We start from the raw sequence: 23,276 nt of genomic DNA on the forward strand, positions 1-23,276 counted from the left end.
TCACTCTCATGCTGGAATCCAGGTTAGGATCTGACTGCATACTTTTATTACCTTAGAATGAAGTACAGAAATTTAGTAAGGGAAACATCTTTCTACTGAATTTGGGTAACAAGGATATTTAATGTGTTCCTTTGGAACTTTGAAAACCTAGAGAGGAAAGATCTAAGAGATCATCATTCAATTTTTTCATTTACACATATAGAATAGGAGATCGACAAAGGCCAGAAATTGTCCCAAGGTCTGCACACAAACCCAAGCATGCTCCTCCTCCTTTGGAAGATAAAGTGTTAATGCAGGGTCAGTGAAGCACCATTTGACTTTGGTAAATAGTGGGCCTCACATGTAGAGCGAGAGCATCATTCTAAGGACATTACTTAGCTCCAAAACATAAATTATTCTTTCATCCCTTCACTCTGCCTAATAATCGTTTATAAACGCAAATCATACACTTTTAGAGCTATACTTCCAAGTGAAGTCAATAAATGCTCTGGCTTAAAAATGTGCTTCCAAAATATATACATATCACTCTCATAGAAATATTATCAAATGAGAAACTGGGTCATAAAATGTTATCTTGAAAATAGAAATGAGCCTCCCACCAAAATATTCTTAGGAAACTACTGGGAGAAATTACACATGCACACGTGTGTGTGTGTCTGTGTGTGTGTATGTCCTGATGCACACACATACACATATGCACGTGCCTGAGGCACAGGCACTGTGTGTGTAGAGGTGGTAATTAGAAAGATTCTATGGAAAAACACCAAGAAATCTCCTAGGAACCCAACAAGAAATGAGGATTCTTGTTTTTCCCTCAAATGAATACTAGAAAACCCGTATCATTTGTGTCTTCTGTGTTTTAATACTGCTAAAAGACTTAGAGCTTCTGATGTTGTTAAAAATCAGTGTACGGTGCATTTAAAAGTGTTTCCTTTTCCCTTACTGAGATTGGGAAGCCTGGTTCTCAGGTGTGGATGAAGGTGAGCCTGCTTGGTGGCATGGGGTTCTCTGGGCTCTTTGCTAGCCCATGACCAAGAACAGGTTAAAGAGGAAAGGCTCTTCCTTTTGGAGCCCCCCATGTCCTCTGGTGTGTTTTCACACAGGAGAAGAAATATGCTTTGGAATATGATTATTATATACTCTTTTTATTCTAGGATAACCTAAGATACATGTTCTCTAGTTTGTTTCCTTGTACGTAAAATTACTCCACCTGCACGTGGGAGCAAAATCAAAGCTTTCCATATTTTGTGTTCTTTCAAAAAAAAAGAGGAGGGGAGAGAAAGAGGAGCAATGTGCTGGTCATCCAATTCTGGGACTCTACAAACCCATCCCACCAACATGGAGGTCTGAATGCGATATGTGGAGCATCCCAACAGGGAACATTTTTAGTTTCATCTTGGGCAACAGACTTACAATGTCTTCTTTATATTTCATAATGAAGTATGTGTTTGGACAATGAGCTCCCAAGAACGGCTTAAGTCTGAGAGAAAATTCCCAAAGGGAGCTAGCTCTCTCAACCCACTTCTCAGGCTAGAACCACTAGGAAAGCAGCAGTTTTGGCAAAACTGAGACATCCCCTAGCCTGCCTGTTCCACTGATGGAGAGCCCAGTGGATGTGAATCCCACCACAGGAGGAAGGAAAGAGGTAAAGGCAAGGAATTAGACCATCTAGAATAATTAAACCACCTTTAACAGGTCGACAAATGACTTGCTGCTTCAAGTCTAGGAACAGGTGTTTAACATTTTGGTTTCTGACTTACGCATAATAAAATTTATTTGGGGGACTTAAAAAGTACTTCCCTTAAACAAAGTTGCTTTCAGGCAGGTGTTGGAGAGAAGGAGGAAGAAGGAAGAGGATGGATTTGGATATAAGACTCCTAAAAGATACCACTACTTTGATCTCTGATCTTAGGCAAGTACTTTGTCTCCTGAGCATCAATTTCATCTGTAAAAATGCAACCTGCCCCACAGTGCTCTTACAAAGCGTGACAGAGACTGATTGGTAAGCATTTTGTAAATTCTAAAGCCTCATACATCATTGTTTGTATTAAATTATGGCAGCATTTTTAGTTATGATCTTATTAAAATATTAATTTTTCTAGGGCTAACTGAAAAAGAAGACTTGAAACAGATTTGATTTCAAATCCACTCATTGGGGCGCCACGGTGGCTCAGTCAGTTAAGCATCCCATTCTTCTTTTTGGCTCAGTTCATGATCTCAAGGTTGTGAGACTGAGCTCCATGTCAGGCTCCATGCTGGACATGGAGCCTGCTTAAGATTCTCTTTCTCCCTCTGCCCCTCTCCTGCTCACGTTCTCTCACTCTCTAAAAAAAATACACATATATAACAATAGTAATAAAATAAAGTCCTTTTTTAAAAAAAATCCACTCATTTAAAAGGAGTCCAAAATGAGAGCCATATCATTCTGATAGTCTCCTACAAAAACATTTCACAATAAGTTGACAAAGTTCTTAAGTGCTAACTTGGTTGTAGGTACCATGTCAGCTGCTGTGAGGGGACTGAGGCAAAATAAAGCATGACCCCTGCCCTCCAGCAATGACCCCTCAGGGGTAGGGGACACCTCTACATAGCTGAGAGTGAGGGCAAGACAAGAGCACAGGGCTCCTGCAGGGGCACAGCCATGAGGACCCAGGGGAGAGAAGCAGATAGGTGACACAAAGGCCCCGAGTCTTAACAAAAGAACCATGCTGCACACATTCAATGCAAGACTCCAGTATAGGGGGGGAAAGGTAGGTATTTTATTTTGTCTACTATTAAAAGGTTCTCCTCTTCTAAAATTTCTCTAGCCACTAAAGAATATTTTTCCATGGAAGAACAAAAGAAAAACTGTTGTTTATTGTTTCTTCAGAAAACAATGTTCTCTCTAAAATGTGTTCCAGTAAATAGCATTAATAGCTGAACAGTCTGCAATTACCACACTCCCACTTATTGTTATGTATTAAAAAGAAATCAACAGACAAAAAGAGATTATTCCCCACAAGGAGAGCACTTTCTCACAGAAACAAAACTTGCAATTTAGAATGCTTTTCTTGATGTTATTTCCTTGTATCCAAACCTATCCTTTATGGATTATAAACCACAGTCATGATTTAAAATCTCTTATATTCAAAAGCCAATCCTTCCCACACAGGAGTTAAGGTATCCCCCTCCCCAAGTACAATTCAGTATTTGCAATGCTTCCACAAGCCATCTCTCAGCCTCTCAGTTCTTCTCTGCCTAAAGAAAAAAAATAAATTTTCTTAAAATCTTCATAGAATTCTAAAGGGGAAAAGAAGTTCTTGTAGGTCAACAAGTGATTTTCCAAACAGGGGAATCCCTTCTGCAGCAATCCAACTAGCACTTACTGAAAGCCTAACTGTCCTCATTTTTCCAGGGCCCCAAAGACAGCCATTACAACCCCATTTCACAGAACAAGCAGTTCAGGTCAGAGGCAGCTATGTGGTCACTGACTCAAGATGCATACAGCAACTCCAGTGAAGATCAGGGTTCAAGCTCCCGAGTGAATGGCCCTTTTGCCCAGGCCACCAGGAGGTGGCCAGACCAGCAGGCCGTTGTAGAGCGGGAGAGGCTTACAAACCCCTGATCAATCACCAGCCATGTCTGAATAGGACACCTGGCTAGAAAGTGCTCCTGGTGGTGAGCTGGAGTCTACCAACAGTCCCTGCTCAGGAGCTAAGACAGCCTGATCTCTCTCTCCTCACAGGCAGGGCTCCAGATATTTGAAGGAAGCAATGATCTGTGCCCATGTGCCAACGCCTCACCATGCAAGCTGTTCTCTCACCATCCTTTCTCATCTCAGCCGCTCGGCAGTGTGCACTACAACGTGCAGCAGGGAAACAGTTCCCCAGAACCCCTCCCCGCCGCCACACACACTTGCAGTGCCTCAGGCTCTGGGGCTGCAGGCCACACCACTCATTCAGATTCAGCTTCTGGACAAAATGCACCTCAGGTATTTGTCATGTTAACTCTGAATTAATGTAATCACTCCATGTTGGAGTTCTAAAATTGTTTTTCTTTTTTTTTTTTTTTTAAATTTTTTTTTTTTTTAAATTTTTTTTTTAATTTATTTATTTGTTAGAGAGAGAGAGAGAGCGAGCACAGGCAGACAGAGTGGTAGGCAGAGGCAGAGGGAGAAGCAGGCTCCCTGCCGAGCAAGGAGCCCGATGTGGGACTCGATCCCAGGACGCTGGGATCATGACCTGAGCCGAAGGCAGCCGCTTAACCAACTGAGCCACCCAGGCGTCCCAAAATTGTTTTTCTTTTTAAAAAATAAATTGGACCATATGAAATTGAATCCCCACTTTTTGAAGAATAGTTCCCTGCTAGCAATTTTCATAATGTTCGGCCTCAAACATTTGCCTCTCTTTAATCTCCCTGGTTAAATTTTTGTAGGGTTTAATTTCCTTGGTTAAGTTGAGAAAGCTAGTCTTTCATACTTGTTTTGATTGCTGGGTTCTGTCATTTAATTTACATCGCCCGGCTCTTCTCCTAGTCTGGTGTCATCTGCATAGGTGCTACTATTCGAGGGCAGGGTCCCTCAACCACAGCACTACTGACACTGGACTGTAAATTCTTTGCCGTGGTCCGGTATGTTGTAGGATGTATAACGACATCCCTGGGCTCTCCCCACTATATGCCCTTTCCTCCAGTGACAACCAAGTATCTCTGGACATTGCCCAGTGCCCCTAGAGGGGACGGTACGGCAACCTCCCCTGCCATCCCAGGGTAATGAATAATGGCTAGATCACCACTATAGAAAGCAGAAAGTTCATGTCAGCTCTGAAATTGATCACTGGAGCCACAGTCTCAACCAGAATGGTTTGGCTCAGGTACTTTGGCTATCAGTTCTTCACCATGATGCCACATGGATTTGAGGAGGGCTTCCTCTTTTATTTCTCCTATTTATATTCCTATAAATCAACATATTTATTGAGTGCCTATTTTGCCTGGGAAAAGACAAGATGGACTCCAGTGAGTCTATTAAGGAAGATTCTGGTAACATGGGCCTTGTTAGAAGCCACTGTAGGGTTTCCTTCCAAAGAGAGACCTCGGGACACAAAAGAACATTTTTTTCTAGTGGAAGATGTAGGTCAGCTTATACACTTTACCATATGGTAACAGTTTAGTAAGGACAAAATCTTTCAATTTTCCACATACACTGAGTTGCTATTATATTTCATTTTTATGCTTTATCTCATGTAGCATATGTTTACTAAAGATGTATGGCTAAATTTGTAATTAAATTCATAATACAGACTCTTCACTGATAGTGTTTATTTAAAAGAAAGTCTTTATAGCTTTAACTCCAAAAAGGAAAATCAAACAAGACTCAAGTTTCTGGCCTCAGGTAAACCTCTCCCTCTCCAGGTCAGCCTCCCCTGCTATCATCTTACACTTTCTAAAGCTGTGAAACAAGTTCACTGCACATGTGTTAAACCTCCTAACTGAAGTCTCTACCATCTGTTACCTTCTACATATTTCTACTTTCCTTATTTAGGTGTACGAGGGGTAAGTGGGCTTGGTCTATAGCCTAATGAAAATAATTATTGGTTTCTCAGCTGTATAAGAAAAAAAAACCCTCCAGGTATGATTTTGGTGTGGTCATCTGTCTCAAGTCTCTATCTATGGTCACTAATAATTAAGCAAAGGTATAATAAAATTTTCTTTGGTAAAACTTGACTAATCTTTGGTTTGTACATTCTCATGAAACCTTATGGGAAACACTCAAAAACCACCAGGTATTACCGGTGGTGGTAGAACATGAACCATGTGACAAATTCTACATTTCATCACTCTGAATTTGTACAGTAAGGACACAGTGAGAATTATTAGTTTATCAATACACATTAGGACAGAGTTCATATATACCACTCATCCTTGAAAGCATTAGTCTTCCATCAAACCTAAGTCAAACTTGAATGTTTTATTTATTGCTGTAGGAGAACTTTACATTCAACAAAATCCCACTAATTAAAAAAAAAAGTAAATTCACACACAAATAATATTTTTAGAAAAATAAAGATTTTTTTAAAGTTTCAAAGTACTTTCAAAAATAAATAGTAACAAAACTGGTTAACAAAAAATAAGATAACAGAGACCTTTAGAAATCTAGTTTAATAACTTGGATGTCAACTGTTCAAATTTCAACAGGGTTAGACATAGTGTTCTCTTAAGTGGAGAAGAAATGTACCTGGAAACCTTTCCAACACATTTCTACTTCCTAACAGTTAAGAATTCTTTAGGGACACCTCTCAGTGTATCCTCCATACACCTGCTTTGCCTGCCCCTGTGTTACCATGCCCACGATGAAGAGAGAGGTTCCAGCCTACCTTGCCCCCCACCTTTTCTCAAATCCCCATCTTGCCTTTCTGAATTGACTTTTGCTTTGAGAGATAATGGGAATACTGCCAGTAGACTCTATCTTCTCAGGGCACTTACCATACAGCACTAGACCCAACCTGTCTAAAATACTTCTCACACACACACGAACACACAAAGTACACAAAACCTATACGCACATGCACAGAAATATTCATATATGTACATATAAATAAATGAATTTATGCATATAAACTCCATCTGCATTTCAGTCCTTGTTAGGCCCTCATTATCTTGCCCCTGGGTTGTTACAACAATTCCCTCTCTGTGCTTATTGCCCTCATTCCTTCCTGATTATAATCTACCCCATATAACTTGGTTTAAGCTTCTTAAAAATGCTTTTTGACGATATTGAGTGTTGTGCTCCAAAACACTCAATGGCTCCCCATTAGTCATGAGATGAAAACAATGCTGAATCAGGTTCCCTACAGTGCTGCCTAGATTCATGTCTGCACATTATTTCCAGGCACATATTTAGAACTAATACAAACCACTCAGTCACAGTTCCTTGAACATGGATGGCCTGAGAAGGTTTATATCTCTGACATGTGAAATTCCAACCTGCTTCTTGTCCTACTATTTAAATTCTATCCATCCTAGAAAGTTTTGCTCAAATGAGTTCCAACTCCTCTGTGAGCTGTTTTCAAACTCAACTAAAAGGGTATTCAACCCAGTGCAATCCTCTAAGGTGTGTACCAGTTATTTGGCTCTTTGCACAAGGTGATGGATACCGCAGCTACTCATGCGTATCACGATGCTATATATGCCCTCAGAACCCGACAGGTTGTTACAATGGTGAAGAAAAATACTCAACATGAAAAGATTATTTAACCTTTTGCTATATTTATGAAATAACAATGTGACCCTAATAATAAGTGCCTAAAAATAGATCAGATGATCCAAGAAGGCTCAATGGGAAAGAACATAGAGGTCCTCTGGTCCAACCCACTCACTGGTCTCTTGTGCTCTGGCAAATGAAACTTTTTTTTTTTTTAAAGATTTTATTTATTTGTTTGACAGAGAGAGATCACAAGTAGGCAGAGAGAGAGGAAGGGAAGCAGGCTCCCCGCAGAGCAGAGAGCCCCATGTGGGGCTCGATCCCAGGACTCTGGGATCATGACCTGAGCTGAAGGCAGAGGCTTTAACCCACTGAGCCACCCAGGCGCCCCACAAATGAAGCTTTTGTTAGTCTTCTAGAGTTCCTCCATGGGAACTCTATTTTAAAAAACTATTTTCAAATGAAGCTTTTAAGTTAGCCTTCTATAGTTCCTCTACTGATACACATCAAGGCTATTATTTAATCCTCTAAACATCAATTAGACTGCTAAATTTATAAATATGCACTTTATCCTGGTAGCACTGAATCAAAATCCCATGAATTTAAACCTTGGTAACAATCACTTGCTGTACAGAACAAGCACTTTAGAGATATATTAGAATTACTTCCTTGGACATGAGATAAAATAAGGTCCCTAATTTGCCATCTTAATTCTGCACTTTTCCTGAAAATGAATACTCATTTATATTTAGCCTTAAATATATTTATAAACTTATGTGTATTGAACACACAGTCCTAGTTATAAGTCTGAATTTTCAACAAAGAACAATTCTTTGTCTGAGAAAAAGGTGATGCAATTATTACATATCACTGCATGATACAGGCTGTCTGGGGTTATTAAAAGAGTCAGGTATGGCCAATTTACAAGTATCACCCCTGCACCTTGCTTTCGTAGCTCACTGCTGAGTCTTATGCTCACTGAGGGGTCTCTTGGGATCTTTTTACAAACGACTGTTTATTATTATATTATTCCATCATATACCTCACGAGAGGAGGCTGTAACATCCGTTAAGAAAATCATGAGCTATTTTGACTTCTAAGAACATTACTCTATATATGATGTTTAAAATTATGCTTTAACATTGGTGTAGCAAAAAATTCACTAAAATATGAAGTCAAATGAAAGCAAAAGTTTCCTAAAACAAGTTAAATATTCTTGGCTACAAAACAAGTGGCTAAAATTAAAGGGGAAAAAAAGAAATGCTACAAGTGCATTTAGTGACTGAAATATGAACCACATTGATCATGTATCACCAGCACCCAGCGTGGTACCTCGCAGAGTAGCCACTGTCTGAGCCAGGTTCTTACTTGCAGGCAACAGAATCCACCCTGTGGGGATGAAGACAAAAGGGACTTATATGGGGGCATGAGATGGCTTATAGAGTTTCTAGAAGTGTCGGGGAACCAAGCATGAACCCTCCATAGCCAGTAACAAGGTGGCAAGCAGACTTGTCCAGCCATCTTCCAGAGTGATTCCAGCAGAGATGCTGCTGCCTGCCCTGGTCACCGTAATGCAGGTTCCAGAGCAGAACCTCCTCATAACAGCTGCCGCCCACCACTCCCTATGCGTACTTTCCAGCACCGCCACCTCCGTGCCTCTGCTGGATGGGACCTGGGTGGATGTCGACCCAGCTGCAAGGAGCTGGGACACGTATAGTTCAGCTTTTTAGCTTCCATCATAGAGAAGGCACGGCGAGCTGGGTGAGAAATGGCTAGAAAGTGAGCCAGTGGCAGGAGACACACAAAAAATGTTTATGAATCACAAGTGGGTTAAATAAACATTTTAGTGAAGTCTGACCTACAGCATGGGGAGTGGGTATTTCTTCACATGTTCTGAAATTCCACAATGCCTAATTCTATCTTTTAGTCAAACCATTACGTTCAAAAGTAAGAAAATATAAGGGGAAAGAAAAACATTAACATCTTAGCATATCAGAAAATAAAATACACCCAGTTACTAAAGCTGCTGTTCTTTTTCTCGTACTCTTCAGTATCATTACAAGGGCTCACTTTACTGAGGGCTGGTGTGTCCAGGCTCTGAGTTGAGTGCATTACATATTTTACCTTCTTAAAGTCTTCAAACAACTATTGGAGGTAAGATCCCTAATTTCCTGCATTTTACATAGAAAGGGAGTAAGTCATAGTGAGGTCAAATGACTTGGCTAATAAGAGTAACAGCCAAGACTGGAGCGCAGACAGGCTGTCTTAAAGCCCATGCACTTAACTATTACACTTTTTAATCATACCGCATTACACTTAGTCCATGACTTTATACTGTTATGATTCAAATTTGTCACTTGACGGTTACCTCCAGGCTGAACAACATATATTTCTCCACCTGAGAGAGGCCTCATGCTTTTTTGCTGTGTTACAAAATTACAGAAGAAAATGACAAAGACTTATATTTCCCAAAGTTTCTAGATGCAAATTTGCAACATAATTTTACATTAATGTAAGCTTTTCCTTTAAAAGAGACTTTAACTTTGATGTGTAACAAACTGCATTAAGACATTAAATCTGTAAGTCATTGTTCAAAAGCAGTTCACTTACTTTAAGCAAAGAAAACGTTCCAGTCTTTGATATATGTTCTTAAAAACATGAAAATAAAATTCCTTTCCTCAACTGTCCTTTTCCATTTCACACATATTGATCTTTCCATATGTTTTAAATAATGATGAAATTAATAGGAACTGTTTTCAATAAACGCAAATCACTGTGTTTTTCAAGTCCAAATATTTTGGGGAAGACTGAGGTGAAAAAGCTGCCTAAGCATTAGGAAAAACTAAGAACAGCCAGGAACAGCTTTAGAAGGGCAGTTGAAAGATGGTGAGGAGCTGGGAAGGCATCTATGGAAAGCTATCTGGGGCTGGAGGCGGAAGGGCACTCCAGTCAGGAGGGGTTTGAGGAGAGGGGGCCAAGGCTTGAGCCCAGGTCAAACAAGATGGAAAGAGAAACAATCAAGGACTGGACTGCCTTGACCAGCCTGTTGGCTGTGGATCAAGGGGAAAGACATACCCTGTTGGAATAAGCCAAGCCTTGCCTGTAAATTCTATCAGCCTTTTTAATATGTGGCATTGGGCAAAAGTTCTCAATATTTTTTGAACCTTTGCTATTTAAACAATGGGTCATGATATTAATCCAAATGAATTGCAGAGAAGAATCAGTGGGACAACGTCACACAGGTGCCAGTACAGAATCTGGCACTGTGTGTGTGGGGGTGCTAGGAACTGAAGACCTTCTGTCCCGCCCTCACCAGCCAACCAGACACGAAGCAGCTGGGCAGAGTGGAAGCTAACTGGAAGACCCTTCATAGGCAGGCTGGGCAGTCAGTTCCTCAAGTCACCCCAAATTTTATTCATAATGTAGAGTTATTTTGAAAGTCCTTATGATCCCACATATTTTCTAAATAAGTAACAGTATCAATATTTTTTTAAATAATTCAGAATGTAGGAGAAGTTTACAGTTATTTCAAAGCATTTTCTCAATCATGCTAATAAACCATAAACTCAAACTGCACAGGTACTTGGGAAAATACTAGTTGATAAAGTCATTATTTTAGATAGTAAATTATTCAGTTATTAGAATAGATAAACCTGGCCCAAATAAAAACAGTTGGCTTGGAATGTGCTACATTTTGGCTGTTCAGTCTATGTACCATTATTATATTTTTAAATACAGAAAGGTCTACATTTGTTTACATAATGAATTGGCTACATATTAAATGAAACCATGGTTTTATCTGATTGTATCATAGAACACAGTCTGTGAGACATCTATTTTACAAATAGTTTTTTTTTTAATGTCTTCAATTACTAGAAGCACCCTTACATATGAGAAAAAGATTTTTAACATCTTAAAGCTTATTTCCAATTCAACACTTTATTAGCCACTACTGACATAATTTCGATACTCTCATATTTAGGAAAATATTTGTAAAATGACTAAGCCACACCATCATGCTCACAGGGCTCTGGGCCTTGCCTCCCTTTTAAAGGCCAAGAGAGGCGAGGGAGCCATGCGGGGAGAGTTGTGCAGACAAGTGTTCCACCTAGCGGTGAAAGGAGGAAATTCACCTTGAATTTTATTTGTAAGCCAAAACTAATAAATGTTAGACCACTTTAAATTATTTGCTATTACTTACCTTACTAAGAAATAAGGAAATTTTTTATAAGGTTCTCCCTGCAGGAAAAAAGGCTTTTAGGGGCAGACTAGTGACTCTTTGAGAGCTTTCACAATTAGGAAACAGGCCCTGAGATGGTACTAGTCACAGGTGCACAGTTGGCCAATAAAAAATTGAATTTAACTGATTTAACTGTATTCTTTACTGTAAGTGCTTTCTTGTATTTTTATAATTAATATAATATCTGCTTCCAGAAGAACATATAAGTTCTGGAAAAACCACCATGATCCATTTAGGCATGTGGACCAAAAGTTAAACTAATTATCAGAGACATTTCTTACTTAAATGAGAAAAGTTTCTTTCATTAGAAGGTATTCTGTATAATTTTCTTCTGGAAAAGAAATAAGGCTTATTTAGAGTAATTCTGTTTGGCAGACAGTCAGAGATTCTAAAACATATACCAATAATTGTTAAGTTTACATCAGAACAGCCAGTTCTATTTAACACACATAAAAACTCAAGTGTCTAATGGCTAGACAATAGCCTGATTATAAAACAGAGATTTACGACATCCCAGTTTTGTCTTAAGAGTCTGGATACTGGGATCACTGCTAGCAATGGGCCAACACTTAAGATTTACGTACTTGGCAATGAACTACAAAAGCTCAAACTTAACCAAAAACATGGCATATATTAAAATAATTTTAAAATGAAAATAATTTTAAGTATGAAAATCTGAAAACTTCCTTTTTCTACACTATAAAATCGTATTTTTTGAAATTATGTTTTGGGTTCTCAAACTCTTATTTCACCTCATGTTATTGTTTCATTTCCACTCCAACAGCCTTTAAAATAGAAAGATGATTTTATTTTATTTTTATTTTTATTTTTTGAAAGATGATTTTAAATTCACATCTATTTATGTCACTTTCTAGAAAACTCATTCTAGGAATACTAAGTGTTTGCTGCTGACTTCTAACTTGTTTCCATTGAATGAGAAAATTCTACAGTTGATTATTTCCAACTAAACTTTTTTCCCTGTAAAATCTTAGCAAAATACTTCTTTAACGTACTATGTTAACTAAACCTTTGTCTCTTCTGTCACTGAGGGATTTCGTTATGATCTGTGAGAGTTCATTCTCTTCCCTATTTATATCCCTCAATCTTTCACACACCCTGTTACATCATTCTGTGAAAGATGATTCCACCTGCAATGATGGCTACAAATATCCGAGCAAAGGGTACAAACATTTCTGCTTTCACATCTCTATTTCTGTATTTTTTAGGAAATAAATGAGACTGTGGGTCCAAGTCCAATCTATTATACAGAATGTCCTCTGCACTGCTGGAATTAGAGCAAATATGACAAAGACAACTCAGTAGGACAGTATGGTTATTACTTCAGATAAAAGCTCCATGAGGAATCAGAGATGTATCAGGGGATGTATCCGAGAGTTTGAAATAAGGCTGAAGGGTCTAGAAGCTTCAAGAAGCACATTGTGAAGCAATAGAGAAAAACTAGGTATTCTGGAGAATGACCTCTTACATGTATCTCAAGGGTATCAAAAAGGTGTGTCTGTATTATACATTTAGAGAATAAAACAAATACAGAAAGGATGACATCTTGGTAGTTCATAAATGATTCAAGGTCACTAGTAAGTAGGTACAATTCAAAGGATAAATTCTGAAACATTCTCCATACATCTAATTGGTCAAAAAGACCTAGTAACAACATGAAATGCTTTGAAACTTCTTGAATCTTTCCTATTCCTCTCCATTCCCAGTGCTAACATCTTAATTCACATCATCTTTAAGTTTAACCACGTCCTAATTAATCTGTCTCCAGGCCCAAGCGCCCACTCTATCCTATCACTGTCACATTTTCAAATTCATCTTTCAAACTGAGTCCAGAATAATCTCTGTGAAATGCAAACCAATCTTATCACTTCCTGGCTTGATATTCATACAGCAAATCAGGACTGAGTTCCCATTCCTTCCCTGCCCTCTGCCCATAGGCAGGGCTCTTCCCAACGGAGACAGGCCAGGGACTGGCCACATCCTACCCTGCACACCCAGGATCTACAAGGATGCGCTGTCACTAGTAGCTCCATTTACCTTTCTGTTTCCTTTTTAACCCCTCGTCGGAAGAAATTAAGATAACTCCTCATCTAGAAATATCAGGACCCCTAATATATGAGTGTGGTCTTGTAAAAAAAAAAAAACACCCTGACTACTAAAACAATAGTTTTTCAAACATTATTAAGTGACCAGAATAATTTTCTTGGAACAGTATCTATTGCAGAACCCCAACACCATTTTTGAATTTGACAATGTAGGCTGAGGCTAGCTCATCTATCACTATGAAAGCCACAGAATAAAGTTCAAATTCAGTTGGCGCAATGCAAGGTCAGTGGAGAGAAGAAGCAGGGATGTGATGAAAGCTGATTTACATTTTTGAAAGATCAATGTGGTTGCTGTGTATAGAAGAGCTGAAACTACTGAGAATTTTTGTGTTTGATGTATTTTCATGAACCCTAATTTAACCTGCAAAAAGTCACATGCACTTTCCACCTTGTGGGCTACCATGATAGGAGAGTCACAGAATACCTGATCCTCGCTGGTTAATCCCAGGTGCATCACAAGGTAAAAATGCACCAGGAAGTCTGAGTTTGGCAGAACGTCCTGGCGTCTGGTCATCATGGCACAGATCAGTCTGTAGGCTTGCAGTTTCCCTTCCTTATATTCATTTGGCAACGTCGTCGCCTGCCAAGGAGATGAGGTTTAAATATTTAATTAACTCCAGATGCAGAGCATTTCAACATTTCATTTACTTCTCAGTATTCCGTAAGAGTTGTTTATGGAGATGAGGGATGCAGGGGCTTTAGTAAGATTCAGTTTGTCTTCAAAACGTGCAGTCTTGGGCAATTACATTTTTTAAACTCAATTTCAGAAAGGAAGAGGAAATTGCAATAAAGGAATAAACACATAGCCACTTGCCTTAAATAGCCATGATGCAAACATTCTGAGTGGTGGGATCAGGACCGGTGGAGACGGAGAAGACTGGTTATCTAGGCTTATTGCCAGATTATCCCGTATCTAAGTCACAGAGAGGAGAATTTTAGTAAAGGCCATGCTTAGCTTATCCCAAAAATATTTCAATGTTGTGTTCCATAGCCAAAGAGCTGCTTCTCACTAAATTTTTGTACACTGAGTAAAAACCTACAACATTTGCAATTTTTTCTTTTACTGAGATCTACTGTCATTTTGAATTGTGTTCCACTTACTGGACCTGGTTTTAGATTTAATACAAAACTAGGGCTTTGTTTTCCCTTGAGTGTGAATGCTGGGGGAGGTCCTGAACTCTACATGATAAGGAATGGCTTAACAAGTTATACTGTATAAATATAAATTGTTTTTGAAAAACAAAAGTAAAAAACAAAAAACTTAATAACCTAGGAAAATCATACCTTATAAACAAAAACCAGAATGAAAACTGTATGTATTCTAAAATTCTACCTTTGTAAAAATGTATTTACCCACTGAATAAGACAATATATTTACACTGGTTATCTCTGTGGGATGATGATGTTAATTTTCTTCTTATATTTTTCTGTATTTTTCAAATTTTGTACAATAAAAACAGCATCACTTTTATAAAAAATAAACCACTCAGCACCCTACCCTTTAATGTCCTATAGTAATATTCTCTATATGCATTAAATAACTCTTCTGCATTTATAAAATGCCCAAACTGTAAGTTCTTTATTATTTATTCTTTGCCAATCAAACATACTTTGTCTACACACCTAATCTGTGTTCCAGAATACATCAACCGCAACACAGTTTTTATGTTACATGATAAATCAGTTTCCCCCATTAGAATAAAAGGTAATGGAGCAGGACATACCTTTGCTAGTTTGTACCAGAGCTCATAGAGATACCCAAACACTTTGGCGTGAATCTTGGGTGACTGGATATTGTTCACGTCCCCGAGGATTCCCAAGATTCTTCGCCATAATACAGCAGCAGAGTCTGGGTGCCAACCAGTGAGGTTCCCTCCAGCAATTATACTACAGTCATCGGCAAGGCACTCACTGCTATCTACAGAGAAAAACACGTCTGCAAACACAATCTTGATTTCATCACTACAGCTTTTTCTCTTTAATGCAAATTAGTCATGCTTGACAATTTACGTATTTAGAGTAAAATAATGCAGATGAAAAGTGTCAAATCGCTGATGATTTGAAAGGATAGAAAAGCTTAATCAATGAAGAAAGATCAAATGAGTTTGATTCTTCAAACTAAAAGGGCAACAGCCTAGATATGATAAAACAGTTTCTGGAGATCCTGGGAAGGGTTTCATAAAGCAGGGGAGGGAGGGGAAGGAGAACCTTGAGGAGGATGGATAGGGAAAAGGGCCATGAAAAACAGGTGACCAGGAAAGGCCTCATTGCTGGGGTGACATCTGTGGTGGCTGTTATTAACTCAGGTTTCTGGGGTGTAATTTGCTTGCAACAAATTTTATCCTTTTCACTTTCAAGTTTTCAGAAGTGTATACAATCACGTAACTGTTACCACAAACTGCCATGAAAATTGATACAAGGAATAACCTCATCACTCCAGAAGTGCCCCTTTATAGTGAGTCCCCTCCCCCCGCCTTCTTCGCCCCTTGCAACCACTGCTGTTTCCTGTCCCTACAGTTTTGCCTTTTCCAGAATGTCATATAAATGGAATCCTACAGTATATACCCTTTTACTCTGGGTGCTGTCACATAGCTTAATGCACCTGAGATCCATCCATGTGGTGGTTTCTTCTTATTGCAGATGAATATTCCACTTTATGGATGTATCCTACTTTGATTATCCATTCACCTGCTGAAGAACATTTGGATAGTTTCCTCTTTTTAATGATTATAAATAAGGTTACCATAAACATTTGTTTACAGGATTTTATGCGAACATATGTTTATAATTCTCTTTTTAAAGACCAGAGTCACAGAATGGCAGACAGTATTTCTTTGATATTTCTTCCTTTAAGCAGGCCATATCTTAGGGGTGCCTGAGGAAGGGCATGCCCCTACATATCTCGAAGTGTTTGTTCCCTTACAGCCCACAGTTTGGTTGGGTATAAAATTCTGTGACAGAAGTTCTTTGCTCCAATTTTTTATAGTCTCCTTTGTGATTTTAAAGTCAGCAGCATTCTGATGCTTGAAATTATTTCATGAAAAATTATTAACTCTGCAAAATTTTAGTATCTTCCTTTTGTACCTAGTGTTCAGAAGCCTCAAGAAGTGCCCTGGTACCTATTTCCAGCCACTGTATTTGCCAGTTCATCGGTGCTTTCAACTCTAATACTCATCTGTTGTACTGACTTCCACTGACTCGATTTTACTTCTGCAGCCGTATTTTTAATACCCAAAAGCTCTTTCTTCTTTTCTGTTCATTTTTATACTCTTGATCCTTGTTTCATGGATGCAATATATTCTTACTTCTCTAAAGATATTAATAGCTTTTTAAAATTTTATTTCTTCCCATATTCCCTTGTTTTATTCTAAATCTTAAAAAATTTTAGTGTTATATTAATTTCAGGGGTACAATATAACAATTCAATAATTCTATACATGACTCAGTGCTCATCAAGCTTAAGTGCACTCTTAATTCCTTTGGCTGAGGAATGGATGAAACAGACTCTCCTCCCCTTTTTTTCCAGACTCCTTTTAAGATCTGCTCCACCCTACTTCATCCCATATCCTTATATTTTTCTCATATTTTTCATATTAAACTTCCTCTTCAAGTGGCTGGGGATCCTTGGCTATGTGTTCATATTTAAGAATGGTCCACAAAGAGCTGACTGGAAATATAGCGCACAAGTATGATCTTTGCTGAGTTTCACCATGTTCTCAGAGAACCTCAGACATATATACCTTTAGGGTTTTTGGTTTTTTTCCTGAACTCAAATTTTAGGAAAAAGACTCTACTGCTCAGAGTATGCAAACTCTTATTTAGTTCCTTGGATTTCAAGATAGCACCTCTACACTTAGCTCAGTATTGGTGACTTTAGGAGAGAAACCTCCCAATTTATTTGCTTCCCTTCTGGGATTAAATTCTAACTATTTCTTAAACAGACTTACAGTCTTCCTGGTTTTAACCCCACCGTTACCTCCTACTTCTATAGCTACCTCTTATGGGCAATTTTCTAACCCTTTTAGGGAACCTGCAATAGTTGTAGTCAGGCTGCTTCTTGGCTTTCCCTAGTACTGACACAGGATTCGGTGTTCTCAGGTCTGCTGATGCCTTGGTCACATTGGTCACTATGTATTTTTTCCTGCCATCCTAGTCCTTGTGGATTTATGTCTAACTTAACACTACACAAATGTCTAATTTAACATCCCCTGCTGCTAACACCCTTATAAGTATAATACATCTGCTATACTTAATGAACCAATGTTGAAACACCGTTATGTAAAGTCCATACTTTATTTAGATCTCTTTGGTTTTTGACCTAATGTCTTTTTTTCCCCCGTTCCAAGATTCCATCCAGGATACCACACTATATTTAACTGTCATGTTTTCTTCATGTCCTCTGGGCTGAGTCCTCGTTTTTGATCACCTTCATTGTTTTGAGGACAACTGATCAAGTATTTCGTAGAATGTTCTTCAATTGGGATTTATCAGCTGTCTTTCTCAATGATAGGCTTTTTTTTTTTTCCACATCATCATTATTATTTGCTTTTGCATTTCTGAAGTGAACTTCTCTTAGTTCTGATGTATGTATGATGTTTTCCCAATATTCTTGGACTTCATTTGCTAAAACTTTCTTTAGGACTTTTGTTGATACGCTTTTAAGTGAGATGGATTCAGGCGCCTGGGTGGCTCAGTTAGTTAAGCAACTGCCTTCGGCTCATGTCACGATCCTGGAGTCCTGGGATCGAGTCCCGCATCAGGCACCCAGCTCCACGGGGAGTCTGTTTCTCCCTCTGACCTTCTCCCCTTTCATGTCCTCTCTCACTGTCTCTCTCTCAAATAAATAAGTAAAACCTTTTTTTTTTTTTTTTAAGTAAGATGGATTCATTTTCCTTTTTCAATACTGACCTTGTCTGGTTTTATTGTCAAGGTATCACAAGGTAAATAACAGAATTTAGGGAGCTTGCTTTCTAATATCTAGAACAGGAAAAGATAGTTTCTCTTTTATTTGAAGCTTCAGTAAACACAGAATTGTCCTTTATCTTTATAAATCTTTTCAAATTAACCTACTGTATTATTTTTAAAAACTTATATTGTTTATAGATCTTCCTTTTCACCCTCATTATTTTTTCCTTGATTAATCTTGCCTACTTGTGTATTTTATTAATGGTTTTGACTGTCCTTGCTTCCTAGTGTATATGGGCACGCTCTTAGCTTTATTAGTTCCTTTTTTATTAACTTCTATATATTATTACTCTGCCATTCTTTTCCTAATTTTTTGAGTAGGACATACAGATCAATAATTTTCTCCTCTCATTTACACACCTAAGGCCATCAATATTCCTCCATATAAGTCTTCAGCTACAATCTAGAGATATTGGTATGTAGCCCCCACTGTAGTTCAGTTTGAAATATTTTCTAATTCACAACTTAATTTCTTTTTGGAAATTAAGTGCAGTTTTTAATTTCTTAATGTATTTTCTTTTATCTTTTTGTTCTTAATTTATTTCATCATATTCACAGGATGTGGTATAGTTTCAAAGCATGGACATGTGTTGAGACTTAATGATCTAATTGGTCACTTTCTGTAAATGTTCCACGTGCTTCTAAAAATTACACATATTTTTAATTTAATTTCAATGTTTTTTATATATCCATTCAATCAGGATTAATTGTATCAGGTACTTCTCTATTCCAATGTTTTTTTTTCTGCTTAACTTGTTAATTAATGAGAACTCATTAAAATTTCCTACTATGATTATGGTTTTATCAGTAGTTCCTTGTAATTCCCTCAAATTTTGCTTCATGCATCTGGAGGGTATGAAGTTCATATAAATTCAGAATTACTGTTCTAATAAGTTCTTTCTGCCTTAAAGTTTATGTGACTGACATACATACAGTTAGCTTAGCAGTCTGCCTTTCTACCTTGCTACCCATGTATTTGTTTACTTACTTAGGATCTTCCTGTACGTCATGTTTTAGGGTTACCTCTTGTAAACATCCTATGGCAGGACTTTATTTCTTCAATCTAACCCAAGAGCTTCCAATTTTAACTGCAAGTTTCCATGGTTTGTATTTATTGTAGTTGCTGACTTACTTGATTTCATTTCTAACAGCTTACTTTCAGCTTACTGCTTAAGTCACCTTTGCTTTGCTTCTCTCTCTCTTTTTAAGTTTCTTTTTTTGTTTATTTAAGCCATCTCTACACTCAATACAGGGCTCGAAATCACAACCTCAAGATCAAGAGTCAGCACGCTCTTCCAACTGAGCCACCTAGATAGCTCCTCGATTTGCTTCTCTTTTGAACCTTTGGAGGGAGTTTAAAGAGTTGTGTCTCACCTCCACCACTAATCCCCTTTCTCTATTGTCTTACAACATACGTTAACTAACGTAATCATTCCCAAAGTTCTGTTCCTTACCCAAGTGGAGAGAGACTGATTTCCAGGCAATTATCAACACCCACTGAGTGTCATTTTCAGTATATAAATTGTTGGTGTTTTTAGGGCCTAATCAAAGAAACTGAAGGACAATCTATGGATATGAGGAAATCAAGTAGCCAACAAGGAGCAAGGAGTGAGGCTGACAAGGAGCCAGTGCAGATCCAAAAACAGTTCTGTATCCTTCCAACACTGCACCCACAACAGCTGTTGATAGCTTATTATATTAGTTATGGAAAGATCCCAAGACACTGAACAAAGGATTTAATAAGGATGGCACACAGTGTCATGGAAAGGCCTTCTAGAACACAGAAGCACTGTTCCTTCTTGGAGGAAAACCCATCTGTATTTCCCCACGGTGATATCATATAATCAGTTGAGAAGACACATTACAATGTACAGATATAATCCAATCTGGAATTCCTATATACCGTGCCTGAAAGACAGAAGTTAGAGACACCAAAAGCCTTCTAGGTACCTGACTTCTAGAAAGCCTCAGAAGAGAGACCCCTTCCTAATGTTTAATCAGTAAAATAAGTGCATCTGTCAGTCTGAGAAGTTATGCTGAAGCCTTAATGAATGCTTGTAAATCAATATAAACACCCAAGTGAACAAATGGCATAATATGGCATTTATTTTTCTCATAAAGAATGTCATGATGTCTTTAATCTCTTGTGGGGTAAAAAAAGAAAAAAGAAAGGGGATTAGATGATTTACAGCTTTGTTTCATCCTCTACTACCAACCAAAATGCAGCCATCCAAAGAGAGATCAGCTCCCAGCATTCCAGTCACACTGGAACTCCAGCTGAGTAACAACTCCAAGCAAATGCAGGCCAGGTACCTCAACACCTGTACGTCTCTGCTACCTGCTAACTAATACAGTTTCAGTTATGAAAGAACCCCATGTAGAAAGTCTGTTTCTAATACTGCTAATACTGTTTCTAATACTTCTAATACTGCTCTCAGAAAAATTTATACCTCAGTGATAAAATCCTAGGAAACATCCTTTACCACATTACTAAAGTATGTTGAGTCCCTTAGAAGTATCTGAAGTGACTGCATGCTCAATATTACTGTGAAATTTGAAAAATGAATTGAAATGTTTTTGCCCCAAATAATTCCACTCATGGCATAAGTAACAGAACAGATGCTGACATTTTACATGTAGATGGTTCCTCAGTGAAGCAGCACTTAATTAAAAATGGGGATTTGAGAGATTTCAGAAAATTTCATGTTCACCCTAAAAACACCAACCATTTAGTTTATTTTCTTTTTTTATGAGTAAGCTAGCATGCTAGTCTAGTATTGTTCTGTTTCATTATTACTAAATGGTATAGAGCCATTTAAAAAATTTTATTAAAGTGGAAACTCTCTCAAACAAAATCATATCATCTTTCTCCAAACACACATGATTTTAGCAGAGTTCTATACTTTGTATAGAACTTTGCAAATATGCAAAGGATTTTAGCCATGAAATGTTCTGTTAATTGGTAAAACAGGCCCTTGGAGATTTCACATGGTTGCAATTTTATACAGACTTGGTAAAATGTTGAAGAAACATAGCAGACACTTGCAGATGCATAGCAGAAATTTGCAGATGAATTTCTCTTTCAATCTGAAAACTAAACAAAAGGCACAAATCCAAAGGCTTGAATAAAACACCTTCATTCTGGGACGAGAAAAATCAGGCCTCTATTTTGATCAAAAGTGGAGAAGTAGCAAGTTGGCGTTCTGTTGACCACCATTATAGCCTGGCTCTCCTCTTCTTCCTCATCTGCTTTCCAGCATACATTGTTCATTTTAAAGATTTTAGAAGGTGAGTAACCAATCCCATCATAGTCTATCACTGTTATTTTTCTTTATACTATTTCATGTCTTCAAAGTAGATCAAAGCCTAGTGAAAATGCTGAAAGTATGCACAATGGCAGAGAATGCTCACAAACCTTGTTCCTGTGAGAAGAGTTTTGGTGGCAGGTAACAGGGAATGTAATTCACATGCACAACTATAAATAAAAGTACAAGTGGTAAAAAGATTTCCATAACACTTGGAGGCAGGACTGTGATAAATACACAAAATGAAAGAGATTTAGAAACTGAATCTTACATACTTTTTATTCTTAAAAAAGGTTAAAATTTAATTGCTGTTTTTAACTGAAAACAAAACAAAAAAAACCAGTAGCTTGCAACTTAAAGCTTACTCAGTTATTGATTCAAGTATTTACTGAATGTTTTCTCCTGCGGTGCACCATTCTAGGAGCCAAGAATCTGCTGTGACCACAACCAACAATGTCCCACTCCTAAAGCTTATATTCCAGTGGGGGATACCAAGGAGCCTTCTCCAAATAAACTAAAATGTTTGGTACAATATCTTACTGAACGAACCTTATCTTAAAATGTATTGCTGACCTGACAGGAATCTGGAAATTGGAAAGAGCATCAAAGGTGGCTTGTACCTTTGGAGTTCTGCAAACCCTTGGGATTCTTAAAGTTTTTCTGATAATGAAAAAATTTTAAGTATGCTAAAGTTAAATTAATGATTGATATTTATCTTATTGATATTGATTGATAATGATTGATAGCTTTTCTTTTTCCATCTTGTTTAAGAAAATCTTCCCTAACTCAAGGTCTTAGACATGTTTTTAGAAAATGTTTTCTTATAAAAATTTTAAAATCTTTTCACATTTCAGTATTGTATCCATCTGTGAGCATGGTGTGAGGTAGGGATTCTATTTAATTTTTCTCCGTATGGCTGAATACTTGTCCACAGGCATTTGTTCAACAATATATTCTTTCCTTGTCAGAGCTGAAATGCCAAGTCGTTCATATTTCACAATTCCATGCCTGTGTGGATTCAATATGTATTTTATATTCCATTCCATTAGTTTTAGTTATCTATCCTTGTGACTAAAACTTTCTTTAAAAAAGCTCTTTAACACTTAATCACACAGCTTGTGGCCATCAGAATAAACGTCTTCTGTCTTCTTGGTAAGCTCTTAAGTCAGACATGGCTATGACTTATTCATCTTTTTATTTCTTACAGCATAAATATCAGTATTTCTAGATTGCAAATTATTTGATGACGTCAATAGCAATACTGTTTCCTAGCTATAAAGTCATAAACATTCCCCCCTCTACAATCATTACCTGAACAAAACAAAATTCATGTATGTATTAGTTGTATTTTATTATTTTCTGTATTCTTGATGCTCTGCCACCTAGGGTTTTCCTGACCAGGAAGAGACTGCCCCTGCCAGGGTTAGCTAACTTCTAAGGATAGCAAATAGTTCCTGTGTCTTTCA

At 37.8% G+C, this 23,276-nt stretch overlaps 1 protein-coding gene across 2 annotated transcripts in view; it reads right to left on the bottom strand.

Moving 5' to 3' along the window:
* Positions 1-23,276, bottom strand: part of RALGAPA2 (Ral GTPase activating protein catalytic subunit alpha 2) — a 317,564-nt gene that overhangs the window by 155,513 nt on the left and 138,775 nt on the right. For both annotated transcript variants that reach the window (XM_080812607.1, XM_080812608.1), the window contains 3 exons: positions 15,265-15,458; positions 14,355-14,453; positions 13,965-14,120 (listed from right to left, as the gene is read on the bottom strand). In XM_080812607.1, the coding sequence (XP_080668733.1) occupies positions 13,965-14,120; positions 14,355-14,453; positions 15,265-15,458 (449 nt within the window). The remainder of the gene's footprint in view (positions 1-13,964; positions 14,121-14,354; positions 14,454-15,264; positions 15,459-23,276) is intronic.

Source organism: Martes martes, assembly GCF_963455335.1.
Source record: "Martes martes genome assembly, chromosome: 9".
Taxonomy (NCBI): Eukaryota; Metazoa; Chordata; class Mammalia; order Carnivora; family Mustelidae; genus Martes; species Martes martes.